The sequence below is a fragment of the Meriones unguiculatus genome, chromosome 18 (genome assembly GCF_030254825.1).
Source record: "Meriones unguiculatus strain TT.TT164.6M chromosome 18, Bangor_MerUng_6.1, whole genome shotgun sequence".
NCBI lineage: Eukaryota > Metazoa > Chordata > Mammalia > Rodentia > Muridae > Meriones > Meriones unguiculatus.
In genome coordinates this window covers 61911100-61929998 of record NC_083365.1, presented here as the reverse complement: position 1 = coordinate 61929998, position 18899 = coordinate 61911100, and the positions used below count along the sequence as shown (strand labels likewise).

The following is an 18899-nucleotide window of genomic DNA, read 5'->3' as shown; positions in this document are numbered from 1 at the left end:
ATTTCTGTCCATCAAGGTTTCTGTCCATCATGGTGAGAGAGTGTGGGAGAGGCTCTCTTATCAGGGCATCCAGGAAGCAAAGAGGTACAAGTAGAGACAAAATACCATACCAAAGGCATAATCTATTTTCTTAGGCTACTAGCAGACTTGCCCTTCAATACAACAGCCACTGGGGACATACCTGTCCCTGTCGCCTAACTTGTGAAAGCTCAGGACAAATTTCCTTGATACAGCCAGAAGCCCTGGAGTCTTTTGCTATTTCATTTGCCTCTGCTCCTTTAATACGTTAGTGAAGTGCTATCAGCATGGCTGCATTTTCAAAACACAGATGGTTTGCTTTTCTTTTTTCACGTCTACTTCTTGAAAACATGGTCCAGGCATATTTATGTATGTGTACCAAAGTATCTGAATATTATTAGAAAGGATTAGGATTTTAAAATGTAAAACATAAATAAAAGCTAACATAAAACTATAACCTATCATTTTGGGATGAAGAAATGGTGGCATAGCATTTAGTTGAGGTAACTAAACTGAAGAGGTGCATCTGAATGTAAGGGTAAAAGCAGTCTCCCAATTGATAGCATGCTAGTAAGTGAATCACAATGTAGATTTGGTGTTCAGTAGGAAAGATCACTTGCAAAGACCTGAGTTCACATTTCTAGCACCATGTAAAAAGCCAAGCATGCCTGACCTTGCCTGTAACCCCAGCACTGAGGGGCAGAGACAAGTAGATCTACATCAGCTTATACAGCCAGCTTTGCCTAACACCAAGCTTCTGGTTCAGTGAGAGGCCCTGTGTCAAAGAAACGAGGCACAGAGTGATACAGAAAGACATTCATGACTTCCTGTGACCATCACATGCAATCACATAGGCACAGACACCCACACACTCACATTCATGTGTTGTGCATACAATCCACAAAGTAAATGTGTGATTTTACTGCTATGGTCATTTGTGTTATGTAGAGGGAATAAGACCTAGAAGAAACAGAATTCTTACATTTTAACAGTGGCTAAGTGTGAGAACAGAAACAGGTTTTGAATGTTTTGTTATGCTACTGAGAATTAAACCTAGGACCTCATGCCTACTAGGGTAAGGTTAAAGGTAGTTTAACACTTACAGATGCCTGTTCCACTCCCTGTGTCTTATATTTGGCCTGGAAGTCATATGTTGCCTCACAACAGGAACTCTGACAGGAATGTCTCCTTGTGGCATGGAATAAGTACTGTAGAATGTACTTACATAAATTAAGACAACTACAGGGTCACCAGTGGCAGAATGCTGAAAGGCCAGCATTTTGTGTAGACAGAAAGTTATGGGCTGCAGCATCTTTACACAGTAACTATATTATGTTTGTAAATATATATTTATATGTATGTGGTATATGTATGGGTTTTTGCTGTGTGTGCTTGAGGTCATGAGTATGTAAATATGCATGAATATAAAGGACAGAGGTTAACCTCTGATATTTTCTTTCTTTGCGTACAACTTTATTTACTGAGTTAGGATCTCTCAATTGAACCCAGATCTGGCTGATTCTGATGTTCTAGCTAGGCATCTTTCTCCAAGGATCTCCTGCATCTGCTACCCATAGGCCAGCAACACAAGTGATCTGTCATATCCACCAGGCAATTACATGATTCAGGGAATCCTAAACATTGTGTGGCAAGAGCTTTATACACTGAGCAATATTTCCAGACATATACATGCATTTTTATTCTGTTATCAGATAATAGTAAAGAGAAACATATCCATGTAGGAAATGGTCTAGGCCTAAAGATGGAACCAACTGGAACAAACTAAGAAAAGGCGAGATGGTATAGTGCTTAAACAGGAGGACATTGAAACTGTATGAATGCCAGCATTTCAGTGGACCCGCCAGATGAAATCTAGGGCTATTGACAGGGATCAGTTCCCATAGCAAACACACACTGTAGAGTGGAGTCTCCCTTTAAATAAAAACCCTAAGGCTCAGTGGTGTCTCCCTTTTTCACTTAGTATATAGCAGGCATTTGTGTCCACTCATCATCCTTCTCTGACTTCTAGAAGTATAATCAAATGGGTGAGGCCTGTGCTTCTTTGGCATCAAGCCTATCTGCTAATGCAATTCTAATGACCATCATTCATTGTTGTCCTCTATCGATCTGTGATAATTTTAAAAGTTACTTGTAAACATTAACATAATGAGGTCCTTTGTCTAAGGAAATAAGCACAGTGGTTAAATGTTTGCCCAGGTATCTATCCTATAAAACATTTATTCTGTCCTATAAAATAGTTAATTTGGAGCCCATTCCTCAATTTGAACCCATCCAAACAAAGTCATTTGTAAAAGAATAAATCACAACAAACACACTTACTATGTTTCTATAGAAGCACAACAAAATAGATTCTTATTATTAACTCCCTTTACCCAGTTCCCCTTAGAGACTAGATGGGCAAGACCACTGTTGATAAGGCTCTTACCAAAAGTCCAAATGATTGGTGATCTACAAAACTTACTCATTTTTTAAACTATGTGTATGTGTCTCTGAACATACACATGAAAGTGTGGATGACTGAGATGGCTAGAAAAGGGTGTTGGATCCCTGATACAGAAGTTACAGTTATGAGCTGCTTAACATGAATGCTGGGAGCCAAATATGGGTCTCCTACAAGATCTGTAAATGCTCTTAACTTCTGAGCAGCTCTCCAAACCCAGAGCAAGGCTCTATAAATTAATCTGTGTATATGTGTACTTTATGATCCCCCTTTTAACAATTCATATTCCTTCTCCATTCAGTTAAAGGTCAGTTTTAATTTCCATATGCTTTCCTTAGAGACAAAACATTTCAATAGTCTTCAAAAGGCAAGCTGATTACTGTAGGCTGTTTAACGATGCTCATACATTAGAAATCAGTGAGGTTGCCTCCTTTTGTCTGTTCCCTTTAATTAGCAGCCAACTGCATTGATCTTGTTTTGGTCAGATAGCTTTTTCACTAAAGCTTTTGAAACCCATTTCTGTGCTTCTCTAGTTTACCAATTATCATAATCCCTTTTTACCCCCATGGTTGGGTTTTCATGATAATTGAAATGTGTTGTAATTACAGCAGATGCAGCCATTAAAGAATTAAGTGAATAAAAAGAGAAAGTGTCAGAAGTCACTCTCCTAAATTTCCCAGGTCTGGTTCACAGCAAAGAGTCCCACTGTGGGTTTTTGCTGGTAAAACTCTCAAATAATGGGCATGGGATGGCGGTCAAATGGGCCTGAGACCTGATCAGTGATGTTAAAACAAACTGAGGATAAGAATGCTAGGCCTCAAGGTGGAACCTCAGATACATACAAGATGCATTTGCTTCACTGGAAGGTGATAACCATTGAGGGGCACTTCTGTCCACTGAATATGTAAGTTGATAATCTGTGCACTGCTCAGGACTTTTTCAAGTCCACTCCTTCAAAGCAGAGAGCATCCAGGATCAGAGCTTACCAGGATTCCCTACAATATATCACAACTGCTAACAAGAGAAGCAGAAATAAGAGCAAAGAAATATCCCTCTTAAGATAGAATAGAAAAACAGGTAAATTCATCTAGACATTGTGGGGAAAGGGGCTCAGATCTTATAGTCTAGGTGAAGTCTCTCCCAGCTGAGGATCAAACATTTCAACACAATTTACAATGCTTGGTTGAGGCATTTCTCCTTTCCAGCTACAAGCTGCAATTTTCTAGGAAATTCAGCATAAACTAAACTCGAACAGTCATAATCTGGTCCTAATCTCCTTTTGCACTTCTAGTGGCTCAACATTCTCAACTTGAATTCCCATCCATAGAATGTCCAGTGTCATCCTATGATCTCAGTTATTAAAAATAAGAACAGAGAAAAGAGCAAAACGTTTCTCAGAAATATGTTGAAAAACAAAATTATTAAAAGCTTCAAAGGACTTATTTTTCATTTATGTGTATGTGTGTGTGGGCTGGAGGCACTTTGGATCCATCCATTGAAGCTAAAGTTACAAGCAGTTGTGAGTCTTCTGTCGTGGATGCTGGGAATAGAACTCATTTAAACTATGTGTATGTGTATGGTCATGGTTCTGGGTTCATGAAAAAGCCTTAAAAATCCTATAAAGAGTTAGTTGATAGGGGTGGCACTCTCTGTGGACTTGGAACCTGGACTGAATAAAAAGAAGAAAGTAAAATAAACATATATATTCATCGTTCTCTGCTTCCCGACTACACACAATGTCTAGCTCTGAATTAGATCTAGGATTAGATTAAGGATAGTTGGATGTCAATCTAATTTAAATTTACTAAAATCGAATACATTAAAAAATAGTTTCTAATTTCAATAACCACATTACAAGATCGTAAGCATCACTAATGGCTGCACTCACTTCAGTTTAAAAAAGAGCACATCTTTTGTCATAAATCATTCCAATGAATAGTGCAGTCTATATCTCTAGTGTTTGATTCATAAAAGCAAACACTGAATTGAAACCCTACCAATAACATGTGCTTTGTATTAGGTCCTTTCCTAGTTGTTGTGATAAAAGATCTGATGAAAGTTGGATAAGGAGGAAAGTTCATCTGGATTACAGTTCAAGGCGATGGATTCCATCAAGGCAGTGAAGACATGACAGCAGGCAGGGCATGTCTGACAGCAGAATCTGGAGATCAGCTGGACATATTGTAACCACAGGAATGAGAAAGTGACAGGAAGTGGGCTTTGCTATCAAACATCAAGGGCCCACCTCTGTGATCCACTTCCTAAAGATAGTCTTTACCTTCTAAAAATCACACAAGCTTTCTAAACAGGTGGGGATCCATTTTTCAAACATATGAACCTGTGTGAACTATTTTCATTCAAACCAGAAGAGTAGAGATTCTGATCAATTTTGCCAGCAAGAGTATGGGAATACAGGGATGTGCAACTCATCCCATCCCACTGTTTTCTGTTTGATGTTGTTACTTAAGAATGAGCTGCCATTATTTCAAACACCCATTGTGAACAAGGCTTTTGTTTAGATCCTCATGACCAATCATCTCCATACACTTGCTTTTCCTTATTCGTGACTCAGCGTATCAGCCTTTCACGTGACACATTCTTCCTTTCACATCAGCATTATTCCAGGCAGTGTAGCTCTGCATAGATGCTATCCTGTATCTCCCAGTGTATAGCTTAACTTTTAAGGGGAAACTTTATTTTAAAAGTGCCAAAGCTTCTCAAGAGCCTGTTAAATTTCTGTTTGCTGTCTATATAACTTGAAAAAGACATTTAACACTTGTCATTGTCAACTACCTCCCTTGTAAAATGAGAAGAGTTTATGTTTATGTTCCAATATAGCACTCGAAAGGTTTGAGCCAAATAATTAGTAGAGAATAGACTTTAGCATGGAACCTATCCTATCATTTTATTTTACATCATTTAAGTGTTCCAACTTAGAGTCAAATACAGAAAAAACATAAGAAAAAACTTCAAAATACCACATATCTCTTATATTCTTTTATTATTTATTATTTATTATTATTTTTATGACATTTTAGGAACTAGGGATATGTATTTCTCCGTTTAGTGCTTGCTATGCCACTATGAGGAGCTGGGTTTTCATCTCCAGGACTCATGTAAAGGTTGGGCATGGTGACATGCGTCTGTAATCTTACCCATGATGAAAAGGCAGTAAGATCACTGGAGCTTTATAGGCAGACAGTATAGCTAAACAGTATGCTATAGTTAAGTTTAATAAGAGGCCCTGTCTCAAAAGAGCTAGGAAGGAAACAACTGAGCAAGAAACTTGGTATTGACTTTGAGTCTACACATACATGCACATATATGTGTATACACAGCTGCACACCGACACCCCCCAAAAACACAGACACACAGACACACACACACACACACACACACACACACACACACATCTCCATAGACAGAGAGAGAGAGAAAGAGAGAGAGAGAGAGAGGGAGAGAACAGATGCTAGACCAATTTGTCAGAAGTTAAAAGAAGCTTTCCAGACTAGAAAATGATGTAGTCTGACATAACCAATAAATAAATAAATCAACAGAGTGTCGTTTAGGGCATCTTTTGATAAAAATGAGGAAAATATAAACATAGTGAGAGCCCACACTATGTACAATTCGATTGTTGCTTTCTGGGTGATGAGAAATCTGAATTCTTCAGTGATTTCACTTTCAGAAAAGAGCTGACATGGACACAAACCTGTGAGCACCTTTTAGTGCTACTGCTTGTGCCATTCCTGCAGGACAAACAGAGGCAACTTCACAGTGCCAGCCTGGTCTCCAGGAGCTGCATGCATTCCCTTGGTCCTCTCCACATCTCATTATGGAGAGAGCTCTCACATCCTTAAACTTCCCTGCAGATACCTTCTCTGTTTTGTTTTGTTTTTTCCCCCCTCTGGAGCTGCCTTCTCTCCACACTCACCTTCCATGGCAGACATGGCCCATTTCTTTTTTTTAAAGACACAAGACTATAATAAGGATGTCCTGCTTATGTGCTTCCTTCCACCGTATTATTTATAGATACATTACTCAGACACTTCACTATGGTTTGCTTGACTAATTTTACTATCACCTTGCTAAACAAAAATATTCTCACTAGCTATAGCTTACAGAAGGAATACTTCACACCTCATAATAATGACAGCTGGCACTGGTGGTGCTTTTATTAGCCGATCTTGGTTTTCAAGTGGAGTAAAATATGGTACTAACCACAAGGGAGATTTTCAAGATGAGAAAGAGGAGAAGCGCTGAATTCCAACCTCTTAGTGTTCAAGTTATGACTTAGGGCAAATCAGCAGAATGCAACAGTTGACATCAAGAACTTTCCCCTAGTTTATGGGTGTTTCTTTGAATTTTACTGTTATATATTCTTTTTTCTATAGTGGACAAAAGTCACATAATCTACTTTCATGAAGTTCATTCACAAGATGTTAGCTTTACCAAGAAGTTTGAGGGGATCTGAGATTACTTTTAGATGCTGTGTTTACAGAAAGAGTTGCATTTTATCAAAGCTTCTGGGTAGCTTGTTATTGCTGATGAGAAGAGGAATTCAGTCCTGTTTACATGGTGCTACATTTGGAGAGGGAGAAACTAGTTTTTCTGAGTGGTGTGGTTTGGCCTTGAGTTCTTTAGAAATCAATTGCAATGAAAATTTTCAGATGACCTTGGCTCTTAAGCAAGGTAGTTCTTTCAGCAAATGATTCTAAGTAAATAAAGTGTCTCAATCTGTGGTGCTTAAAAATTAAAAACAAAACAACAACAACAAAACTTTCCCCTAGAAAGCAAAATACAAGTAATGATTACAGCTGGACATTGAGGACATGTAATCAAACACAGGAAGTACTCTATTAATTATGAGGGGGAAGCTAGGAGCAGGTGGGTTTTGGGTATTTTTATTTCATTCAGACAGTACTGGGGATGTCTCCGAGAACCTCACATATGCTGGGAAAGTACTATACATTAGCCAAACTGGTAAGTCTGGGTTCAATGAGTGACTGTCTCAGAAAACAAGGCAGAAAGTGACTGAGGAAGACAGTATGTGTGAGCCTCCAGGTTCCTGTGGTTCTGAGATGCTGTTAGAAGTCCTCATAGTTGTATACTGGTGGAGGAAGCATGAGAACCAATTAGCAGTGGTTTTCAAAACTAGTAAGGAGAGTAGCACAAATTATTACTGTTTACAGTTTTCAGTGATATTAAATAATTAAACAATAATTCCCCAACTTCTACAGCACCTCAGAACCACACTTCAGAGTTTCAGGTTAGCATGAGTAAGCCTGGTAACTGGAGTGACCACTACAATGTTTATTTCTTCTGTCATTTTCAGATGCTTGAGGCTCACCAAATTGTCCACTGAAATATCCAACCTCCAATCTCATGTTGACTTTAAATATACAAGCAGGCTTATTTTTCATGTTTGGTGAATGTAGCTGTAAAGTGTGTGAGAGTAGGAACTAAAGACTAGAAGGTTTTAACCACTGTAGCCAGTGAAAGTTTTGGGGAGGAGGCAGAAAAGGAAGTAGAGAGTACTAAAGCAGACATGGGAACTCTATGTATAATCAGAATTGGACAAAACATGATATACTAGTTATCTGAACATGACACTAAATGAGCTCTTTCCCCATCCCTTGTAATTCTTAGATTATTTGGTCAAATCTATAAACCTTGAGCCATTTCTTAGATGATGCTGTTAGCCAAATAAATGTACGACATCTACCCACTTTCACTATTTTAGCCAAAATATGTCTTTCAGAATATATAAAAGTCAGTAGAATGGTGCATCTGACATTTTCTTACTATTAAATCCACCATATTTTGGATATGGTAAACACGGTGTGAGTTTAGGGACTGATGTGCCTGGAGACCCACACAATCCAAATCAATTTCTAGTCTCTCCAGTCACTACCTGCTTCTGGTTGACTGTTCTTCTGCACATGTCAATGTTGAAGTGTGCTCCACCACTCTACATGATTTTCTAGTACTAGGATAGAAGACTTTGCAGGAGCCTATTCAACCATGTTGAAGAGATGTTTTTACTGTGAGAGTAAATCTCTATGGAGAATTTGAAATCTCTTCCCCTACTCAAAAGCATTAGCCACTTATTCAGAAGATACACTAGGTTATTTACATAGGTAAATTATTCAAGGAGAAATGCCATCTACACTGCATATGCTCAACCCATTGTTTTGAACCTGGACAATTTTCTATCTTTTGCTCTTAATCATCCCTTGTCCAAACTCTAAGAAACATGATTGCTATCTGAATTTGGTTTTAAAGCCCCCTACTTATAAGACATGTGTATCCTTCTAAAAACTGAAAGCTGCCTAGAAAAAGATAAATTGACTTATTGTATGCAAACTTGAGCCAAAATATAAATAGTACAGACTCTCTCCACCACCTCAAAAACTAGAGTTTGATTCTGGTGTAAGGTATAGTGGTGCATGTTAATAAGAGTTTTACTGTCTCACAAGTAGACAGATAAGACTTCCTTTAGGCATCTGAAGAGCAGAAGTGATGGTGAAGCAATACTGATTGGTAAGCAATAGTGAAATATTAGCAGATGGATTCAATTTTTTCACCAACCCAAAATATTGAGCACCTTCTCATTCTAATCATATCTGTGAATGATTCTGACAATGACATTCAGTGCTTCTTTTGGGACCAGAACTACCCTCTCAGACACAAGGAGTGTATATCAACATATAAGGAACAAAAATTATATTGTCTGTGCTACAGGGAGCCTCTTTAACATGATACAAAGTTTCAAAGACCTTATCGGCATGTCAGATGAAGGCTTATTGAATCATTGACGCTGGGAAGATAACAATACAGAGGAATCTTTTTTTTTATGAACCCAGTTAAAAGTATATTAATCAAGCCTATAATTGATTTTTTCTATGAAATGCACATACATATTTCAGAAAGATAAGACTACAAATGAGCAGAAATTAAAATGTCTATATTGTGTAGTGGGAAGATCCAAAATTTTCTAACAGTGTATATCTGTCTACAGTCTGATATTCAGTGAACACACACCCTCTCACACATACGTACATACACAAAATATATTCACACACATACACATACAAATACACACAAATGCATACATGCAGACACACATACACATTCACACATACTGGTATCCACAAATGCACACACATGCACATATACACATTCACATATATACATTTATTGATACAGACACACATGCACATTTCTCTAGAAGCTCTCCATCTTCATCACAAATAAGGTAACTTTAGTTAATTACACACTGGCATGTGAAAACACAACTGGGAGAAATATCAGGTTCACTGAATATAAACTATGTTTAAATAATAATCTAAACATTATCAAATACACTTCCAAGAGCACTAACTGATAAAAGCATCGACGGATAACATTTTTAACACTATATCGTTCAGCTTTTACTATGACTTTTTTTTTTTTCATTTTTTCTTTCAATGCAGTTTATTCAGGAACATTGAACAATCCTGGGACCCCGGGGAAAGCCAGCCCACAGCTTAAATAGCCTCTGGGTAGCCAACCCAGGCGTGCCACGGGGGCAATGCAGATAGGTCCACATACATGGAAGCAAGCCAGATCCTCAGCCTTAGCCAAATGTGGAGTTGTTCGTGACAGAGAGCACTCACCATCGGGAAGGTGGAAGGCAGAAACCAGCTCCATCTTTAAGGCATAGCATTCCGCAGCTCAGAGGAATCTTTTTTAATAATGAAGAAATTTTTCTGCTTTCAAGAAATGAATTAGGAATTTTTATCTATGAGAAAATTTCCTTGGTTTCTTTGTTTTGAACTTGATTTTTAAGTAATTTTCAAGAAAGGAGGTTCAGGTAAATCTTGAGAGCTGCTTTCTTAATGTTCTCTACTGTACTTCACTTACCAAACAATAGACTACAGAGACCTCAAATGTAAATGTTGTTTACAGAACAACATTTTAAAATTGCAAGCATGCCTCTTCCCCAGTTGCAGGTCAGCACCTATCTATCCCATCTATAACTCATTCTTCTAAGATTTGCTTTGTTTTTCAGTTAGGTGTGTGTCTGTGTAGGACTACGTGCATGGGCATGCAGGTGCCTATGGAGGCCAGAAGAGGAAGTTACAAGTGGTAGTGAACAAGCAGTGTGTGTACTGGGACTGAAACTGATCCTCTCCGAGAACAGCAGGGGCTCTCAACTGCAGAACCATCTTACAGTCCCAGAGATTTTACTTCATTTCACACTGTGCACTGTGACATTGTGCATTGGCCATACTTGAAAAACCACTTGAGTTTCATAGGACTGTGAAAACAGTTAAAGGAAGTAATATTTTAAAAATGCTTATTCAGTAACTGCTACATACAATGCAGTCTTTCTTTTTCCTTTTTCTCCATAAAATAGGACAGCAAATAATTAGTTTAAAAAAAAACAGCAGCAGAGAGGATCCTGTTTTGATTTTGGCCCATTTCACACACAAAAGGATGATACCATATTGTTGCATTTCTGACTTAGAGAGAGATGCTCAGATTGTGTGGGCATTGCCCTTACCATGGCGTTCTTGGCACCTGATCTAAAGGCTTTCAGTTGTAGAGAAGAGCTGAGACATATGTATTACCCCAAATGCAATCTTTTTATATTACCCACTGCTTTTAACACACACCCACACATAGGGCAGGGATCCGTGTAGGTTACTCAACATGTTTTCCCATCTTCTGTCTTTGCGGCTCCTCATGCTCAAGCTGAGAAGCTAAGAATCTTGACCAGAGAATGAGACACATGCTTTTCTTAGAAAATGTGCTAGGACAAGAATCAGATATGGAAGAAGAAATTATCTTTTATGACATATTTGGCCACATGAAACTGAGTACACTGCTTTATATGTGACTCATCCTATGGAAAAAGCAAATGGTTTACATTTTCAAAAGTATTAGATGCATAATATTCCATGCACTCTGCCCAACAGTTGGCCATAAGTCTCAGTGTCTGCTTTGATAGTCTGCAGGGCAGAGCCTTTCAGAGGCCCTCTGTGGCAGATTCCTAACTTGTTTCCTGTTTTCTTCTTCTTCTGGTATCCATCCTCTTTGCCTTTCGGTGTGGGGATTGAGTATTTTAGTCAGGGTCCTCTCTCTTGAAGACAGGAACTCCACAAGAAGAGCAACAGAACCAGAAAATTTGAACACAGGGGTCTTCCCAGAGACTCATAAACCAACCAAGTAGCATGCATGGAGATAACCTGGAACCCCTGCACAAATGTAGCCCATGGCCTTTTAGTGTCCAAGTGGGTTACATAGTAATGGGAAGAGGGACTGCCTCTGACACAATCTGATTGGCCTGCTCTTTGATCACCTCCCCCTGAGGGGGGAGCAGCCTTACCAGGCCACAGAAGAGGACAATGCAGCTACTCCTGATGAGAACTGGTAGACTAAGATCAGAAGGAATAAGAGGAGGAACTTCCCTATCAGTGGACTTGGGGAGGGGTATGCACGAGGAAAGGGGAAAGAGGGTGGAATTGGGAGGGAAGGAGAGAGGGGCTTGCTTATGGAGGGATACAAAGTGTAACTAATAAAAGTTAAAGAAAAAAAAAAGAAGGTTTAGAGGCATATTTTGGGTATATGCCTAGGAGTGGTATAGTTGGATATTGAGGAAGCACTATTCCTAGTTGTCTGAGAAAGCACCAGATTGATTTCTAAAGTGGTTGTACAAGTTTACATTCCCACAATGGAGGAGGGTCCCCCTTTCTTCACAACCTCTCCAGCATGTGTTGTCACTTGAGTTTTTGATCTTAGCCATTATGAAGGTTGTAAGGTGAATCTCAGGGTCATTTTGATTTGCATCTCCCTGATGGCTAAGGACATTGAGCATTCCTTCAGGTGTTTCTCTGCCATTCTATATTCTTGTACAGATAATTCTCTGTTTAGCTCCATACCCCATTTTTTTTAATTGGATTACTTGATTTGTTGCAAGGCAGATGCTGAGACTCATAACGAAACCTTGGGCAGAGTGCAGGGAATCATATAAAAGAAGTGGGTGTAAGTAAGACCTGGAGAGGACAGGAGCTCCACAAAGACAAAATTTATCTGGGCACAGGGATCTTTTCTGAGACTGATTCTCCAACCAAGGACCAGGTTTGGATATAACCTAGAATCCCTGCTCAGATGTAGCCTATGGCAGCTCAGTATCCAAGTGGATAACCTAGTAAGAGGAACAAAGACTGTCTCTGATATGAACTCAGTGGCTGGCTCTTTGACCTCCCCTTGCCCTGAGGGAGGAGCAGCCTTCCTGGGCCACAGAGGTGGATAGTGCAGCCAGTCCTGATGAGACCTGATAAGCTAGGGTCAGAGGGAAGAGGAGGAGGACCTCTCCTATCAGTGGAATTAGAGAGGGGTAGGGAGGAGAGGAGGGAGGGAGAGTGGGATTGGGAGAAAATGAGGAAGGGGGCTACAGCTGGGATATAAAGTAAATAAACTGTAATTAATATAAAAATAAAAGTTAAAAACAATTAGAAGGGAATCTTAGGATACAATAATTGAGATCAGGCCAGTAGGTCCTATTGGATCATAAATTTTGTACCTTTCACATGATGTTCATTTCTGAATGTTCAGGACTTAGACTGGATTAAATCTAAGCACCTTCCTCAGTTGTATTGCAGTATGAGGGTAGTCCACAGTCAATGTGACTTGTGGCATCCAAAATTTCCCTGGCATTCCAGAAAGCTCCATAGAAATATGCTTCTGTCAGTCTTAACAAAGGCTTACCCACATTATTTGATGGGTGTGGGGGGTTTTATGTGCATGTATGCACATGCATACATGCTTGTGTACAAGTGTGGGCAGGAGGAGCATGCCAGATATCCCTACCACTGCCCCCCCATGTCTCCCGAGTAGGCAAGTTCATACCAGCTGGCTCACACTTTCAATTCACAGTGATTAACACATGAAATGTAGAACATTGGAGAGGTTTCTCATGAACTATAGCTTGATGTTCCAGATGACTAGGAAGTCCCAGAGAACACCCCGTGTCTGCTTCCTCAAGCTGTGAGGTTTTTCCTCTCTGCCTGATTTTATTTTATGCTCCTATACCATATTTTTTCTTCCTTCTCTTCTATTGCCAGTACTATTTTGCATGTATATGCACTTTCATTATGACTTTAACTTCATTACAAAATTAAAAACAAACACAGAACTCAGGAAACGCCTACCTTTGTAACCCCTCATCCCGCTTCCAGATTCCAACCTAATGCAAATTAAATCATCAAGAGACCAAACAAAGATTTGGACACAGTTTTCAATTTTGTTAGAAAAATACTGAAATAAGGGAAATATATTATTTACACACTAACGAAAACACAGTTTTCATTACACAATTAAACAAAACACAAATGTATGTAATATAATTACTCAAGACTACAATTACATAAAAGTAACGGTGCAGGGTACATGGCCATAGTTTTCATGTAATCAAAAATAACGAGAGCTTTCTTGATTGTATATTAAGGCATCAAGGAGATTCCAGTTGACAAATGTCCCTGTGTTGATCTGTAATACATAAAGTGCTGCACCAGCTGTTGAATTTTGAATCTTCTCCTTTGCCAAGAATATACACTTGGGGTGGTATCCATTTCACATAATAGCTTTGATTTGCAGACCTCTAAATTAGCACATTTTAATGAAGTACACATTTTATTACCCACTTTCCCAGCTGGTCAAATGGGCAAAAAAAAGCACATGGATCAAAGTCAGTGTAGTGTGTTGGTGATCCTGTGTGCAATGATATTATCAGAAATGTGGGATAATGTTCCATCTAATTATAATGCTCATTTCCAGCACTGGCAAACAACAAAGTTCTGCATGGCTTATTTCCTGGGTTTCCCAGTAAAGGGACCTGATGCTTTCCATCATTTTTCACTTGGATTGGGACACTCACCTCCTGATTTCCCCTAACTCTGCCTTACCTTTTTCTCAACTTATGTTTCTAGCTAAATATGATACTCTTCCTTGTCAATTCTCATATAGATCATGAAACCAAAATCTCCTAGCACAAAGGCCCTTTTTGTGATGATTCCAGGTCCACATCCTGAGCTAAGTGGAAGCCATGTGCTTTCCCTTCATGACCATGAGCTGAATTATAGCAAATCAGCTGAGCTATAGCATGTCTCCTGAACCTAAGACAAATTCATTTGCAAGACAAGTCATTAGTTACTTGCTTCTTGGGAAATATGTATTGCCAAGAAAATTATTAAATGCTGTTAGTTATAAAATGCATCCTTGCACAGAAGGAACATGGCAAAATGCTGTTGAAATTTAGCATCCATTCCCTTTGGTTTCATGACTTTAAATCTAGAAACTTCTACCATAGTAGGAGTCAAATGCCAAGAGAGATGCAACTAGAAACTGAATGTCAAGCTAGATCTCTCAGTTGTTGAATAAAAGTTCGGATTCTCACTAGCTAGAGTCTAGTCACTTTGTTACTAAAGAAATAGTGAGTGGTGTTGGTGGCAGTTAGGATCAGTCATTTCCAATTGAGGACATCTGCGCTGAGCACAGCCAAAGCCTTAGCTGTAGATTTCCTGAAGCCTTGTGAAAACATTGGAAAGTTACCCACAACAGGTGAAGAATGAAATGGTTTAGGGGAGAATAATTTCTCCCTCCTTTATGCTTTACTCTTAACTTCTAAGTAATCCTGTGTTGTTCATGCATAAAATTTTAATCCTTTCACAAATTTGTATTTTGATTTAATTTGCATATCCCATTTGCTGCAAGTCAACATGAAGAGACTTTCAACTAATTTAAACCATTTTCTCTAGGATTGAAACCCTTTCAGAAATATTTTTCATTAGACAATTCAATTATATCTAATGTGGTTACTCTCGGCAGATTAGAATTTTGCTTAAAGAAACTCATATTTAGAAGAGTGAGAATGGGAAGGAGTGGGGGAACAGAGGAGACGAGACAATAATTACCTGTCTTTGATGCTACACAGATCAATGTGTAAATCACTAAAATTCCCCAGGGAACCTTGCTGAACTGAAATGAGGTCCTTGGGCTGGTTATCAATAAAGATGAGCCTCATGCAGCCTTGGAAAGCATTAATGGGATTTAAGCATTGGGAATCGGTGAAATTTTCAGGGCACCCTGTGGGACAGAGAAAAAAGGTGAAGAACACTGAAGTGATCTGTCATTGCATTGGTAATCTATTGATGGAAGACTCTGAAGTCTAATTATTTGAGCACTGTTTTATTTATAACAGGGCACACTTTTGTTGTAAATTCTAGATCAGGAGGGGGGGCAGAATGATGCAAAATGGGGATACTCAGTCACTGTACAAAGGAGAAAGGGACAAAGAGAATATAATTGGTATAACATTTATCTTAATCCCCCCCCACCATGTATGTTTGTGTGTGCGTTTGAATGTGTGTGTGTTTCATGTGGTAATGTTTAGGAGCCAGAAGTTGACACCAGGATATCTTTCTATATCGCTTCCCATTTTATTCTTTGAGATAGGTATCTTTGTGAACCATGGGTTGACCAATTTATCTATATTAGCTGGTCATGAGCTTCAGAGATCTGCCTTCCCTCTTCACTCTATTTTTGTGACACTGCCTCTTCATTTTTCCCAGAGCCTTCTGACTTTGGTAGGCTGGGTTGTCAGAGAGCTCCAGGAGCCTGCTTATCCAAGCCTTGCCAGCACTGGAATTTGAAGGCTTCCATGCCAAGCCCAGCATTTTATATGAGTACTGGGAGTCCAAACTCAGTTGCATGACAAGCATTTTGCCAACTGAATCAGCTACATACACACATACACTAACACTCACAGACACACACATATTTCTTTGCTGCTGGAAAGATATTTGTCTTTCCTTTGCATGACATCTTTCACACACACTTCCCATATTTTAAGTGCTTGGGAATGTTGGTTTTGTCTCAAAACACATATCTAAAATCACACTGCAACTCTGAATTACAGTTTCTAAGGAAATTATGTTCTGGTATGGATGGCAGCAGCATAATTGTCTGGTTAATTGTGGAGTATTAACAGGATTAGCTCCTGTGAAAGGTACACTCAGGAACCAAGCAGAATTTTTGACATACTGTGCAAAGTAAATCCAGACATTAAGAGAACTGTGGGCTTAAGGGCACACAGTTATAGGCACATGTGAAAGATTATCACCAAAAGTCCTAAAGAGTGTTCTTTTAAAAATGAAAATGCATTGCTCCCATTTCACATCACCTGCAAGGCCAACCTACTCCTCATTAAGACAGGTGAAGACTAAGCAGGTAGATGGGTATGTGTGCTCTTACAAACTCCATCTCTGTGGTTTTAATAGGTTAAAGCACATGGGAATGTGATCTTGTAAACATGGCAATAAGCTATAAATAAACGGGGGATTGTTTCACCCATCTCTAGCAGACAGTCACTGCAGGGCTGGAGCCCAGCAGCTGGTTAATAGCTCACAGCACACGGTAAAATGAAGAGATGCTGCAACTTCTAATTGAAGCTATAGAGAGAATTTATGTAAGTTGACTATTATTGCTGAAGCTCACTTTTCACCTTCCTTAAGTTTACAGTCTGTGTGTATAAGGTTTGTTTAAACACTTCTCAAATCATAGATAAATCTTCCTGTTCTATATCTAGCACCCCTGGAAACCCACCAAGAATTTAGCAATATTCCAGCTGGGGGAGGAGAGCCATTTTGTCTCTGTGATATTTCAGATGATTATTTAAACATGATAACTCAAAGCCATTTTGCCTGGAAATAAATTCCTGACCATGGTTCTTTCTGCATTGCTGAAATACCATATGTGATATAGAATGAAGAGCTAGCAGTTGAAAGCATTGCTCAGAATTTGCTCCCATTCAATTGCCTTCACTATGGGGCTGCAATGAACACACATTCGAATGTGTTCCACACACTCTGTGTCTCTACAGCCTCCCATGGATTATGGTTTTGTTAATTTTTGGCTGACAATGTACTTGACTGTGAGTGAGCACGTGCCATAGCCTACGCACATAGATTAGAAGACAACCTCAGGAGCTGGTGCTTTCTACCTTGTGTGGAGATGCGTCTTCTCTTTCCCACTGAATCCACCAGGGGAGCTGGCATAAGTGGCACAAAGGTAACAGTCATGTGCTACAGAGTCTGGCTTTCAGAGGACTCTAGGTATCCAAACCCAGGTCTTTATGCTGACATAGCAAGTGCTTTAGGATTGAGCCATCTCTCCAACCTACAGATTATTTTATTTCAACAAATAACAGCTCTGTTATCTATTATATTGTCATATTATCACTTAAAATGATATGATACTTCTGGATATGTAATGGTGATTGTGGGTGATAGATTGTGGCCCTTCTTCATGTTAAAATCCAACCTCATTGATCTTGTTCCATACAATTCCTCTCCATAGAGACCCTAAGTATGTATTTTGTACCTGTGAAAAGAGGTGTTTTTGTTTGTTTGGTTTTGGTTTTGTTTTTCTATTTCAAGCCCGTCACATACTTCCTTTGGAAGAACAGGTTGATTAGTAGATTTTGGAGCTAAGCGATTACTACAGAGTTTGGGTTTATAATTAGTATGTGGCAGTCTCCAGGTAACTACAATGTATGTTTCATTGCTGTTTTTGTTATTTTTGTCACTATGTGTGAGCAAGAAAGAGTGCAGGCATGCATGTGCTCCCATGCATATATGGAAGTCACAAGACAGAATTGTACAGCCCATTCTCTTCTCCCACTACAGGTTCTAAGGATAAAACTCAAGTCCTCAGGTTTGAGCAATAAATGTCTTTTCCCATGAAGTCCTCATGCTATCTCTTCAGTGAATGCTATCATGCAATGCTTGTCTTCAGTTACCATGTGAGAAGGAACTGTCAGCTGTAGAGCAGGGCTGGATCATGATCACATCTACAAGATATTTCCCAGGTTGGGTCCACTCCCCACACTGTGGAAGGTGAAGACCGTGGAAGAATTGAGTGTGCATGGGGTTGGGTGCGTATGAGGTTCTATGTGGATACCAGTAACTTTTACACACTGAGTAAGCCCTCCACCCCTAAGGTTCAACAAGCCTGCATTCTTCTCTTGTATATACCTCAGTGTAATTCTGAAAGTGAGCTTATTTTATGTGTTCTAGAATGTGAGTCCAGGGAATTAGAGAGCCATGGAGACTACATCCCTGTTAGATGTGGCTTCTTTAAAAATGACCACCTGCTAGAGAAGTAGGGACCATCTCTTTTAAAAAAGATTCCATTAAAATACTCAACATTGATACATTCATAAAAATGGTAAAATGGCACATAAGCTTTGTCCACCCCTGATTGTTTTTGTTTGTGTTACTGGAAGTGTTGCAAGGGTTCAGGAAACATTAGAAAGAGCAGCAACTCAGAAACAGCAATGGCTTCCCCTTTCCCTAAGGAGACCTGCTCCTCTCCA

At 39.2% G+C, this 18899-nt stretch overlaps 1 protein-coding gene across 3 annotated transcripts in view; it reads right to left on the bottom strand.

Annotated features, from left to right (window-relative positions):
• LOC110563726 (contactin-associated protein like 5-1-like) overlaps positions 1 to 18899 on the bottom strand; it is a 785262-nt gene that overhangs the window by 325455 nt on the left and 440908 nt on the right. For all 3 annotated transcript variants that reach the window (XM_060371606.1, XM_060371607.1, XM_060371608.1), the window contains exon 10: positions 15439 to 15610. In XM_060371606.1, coding sequence (XP_060227589.1) covers positions 15439 to 15610 — 172 coding nt within the window. The remainder of the gene's footprint in view (positions 1 to 15438; positions 15611 to 18899) is intronic.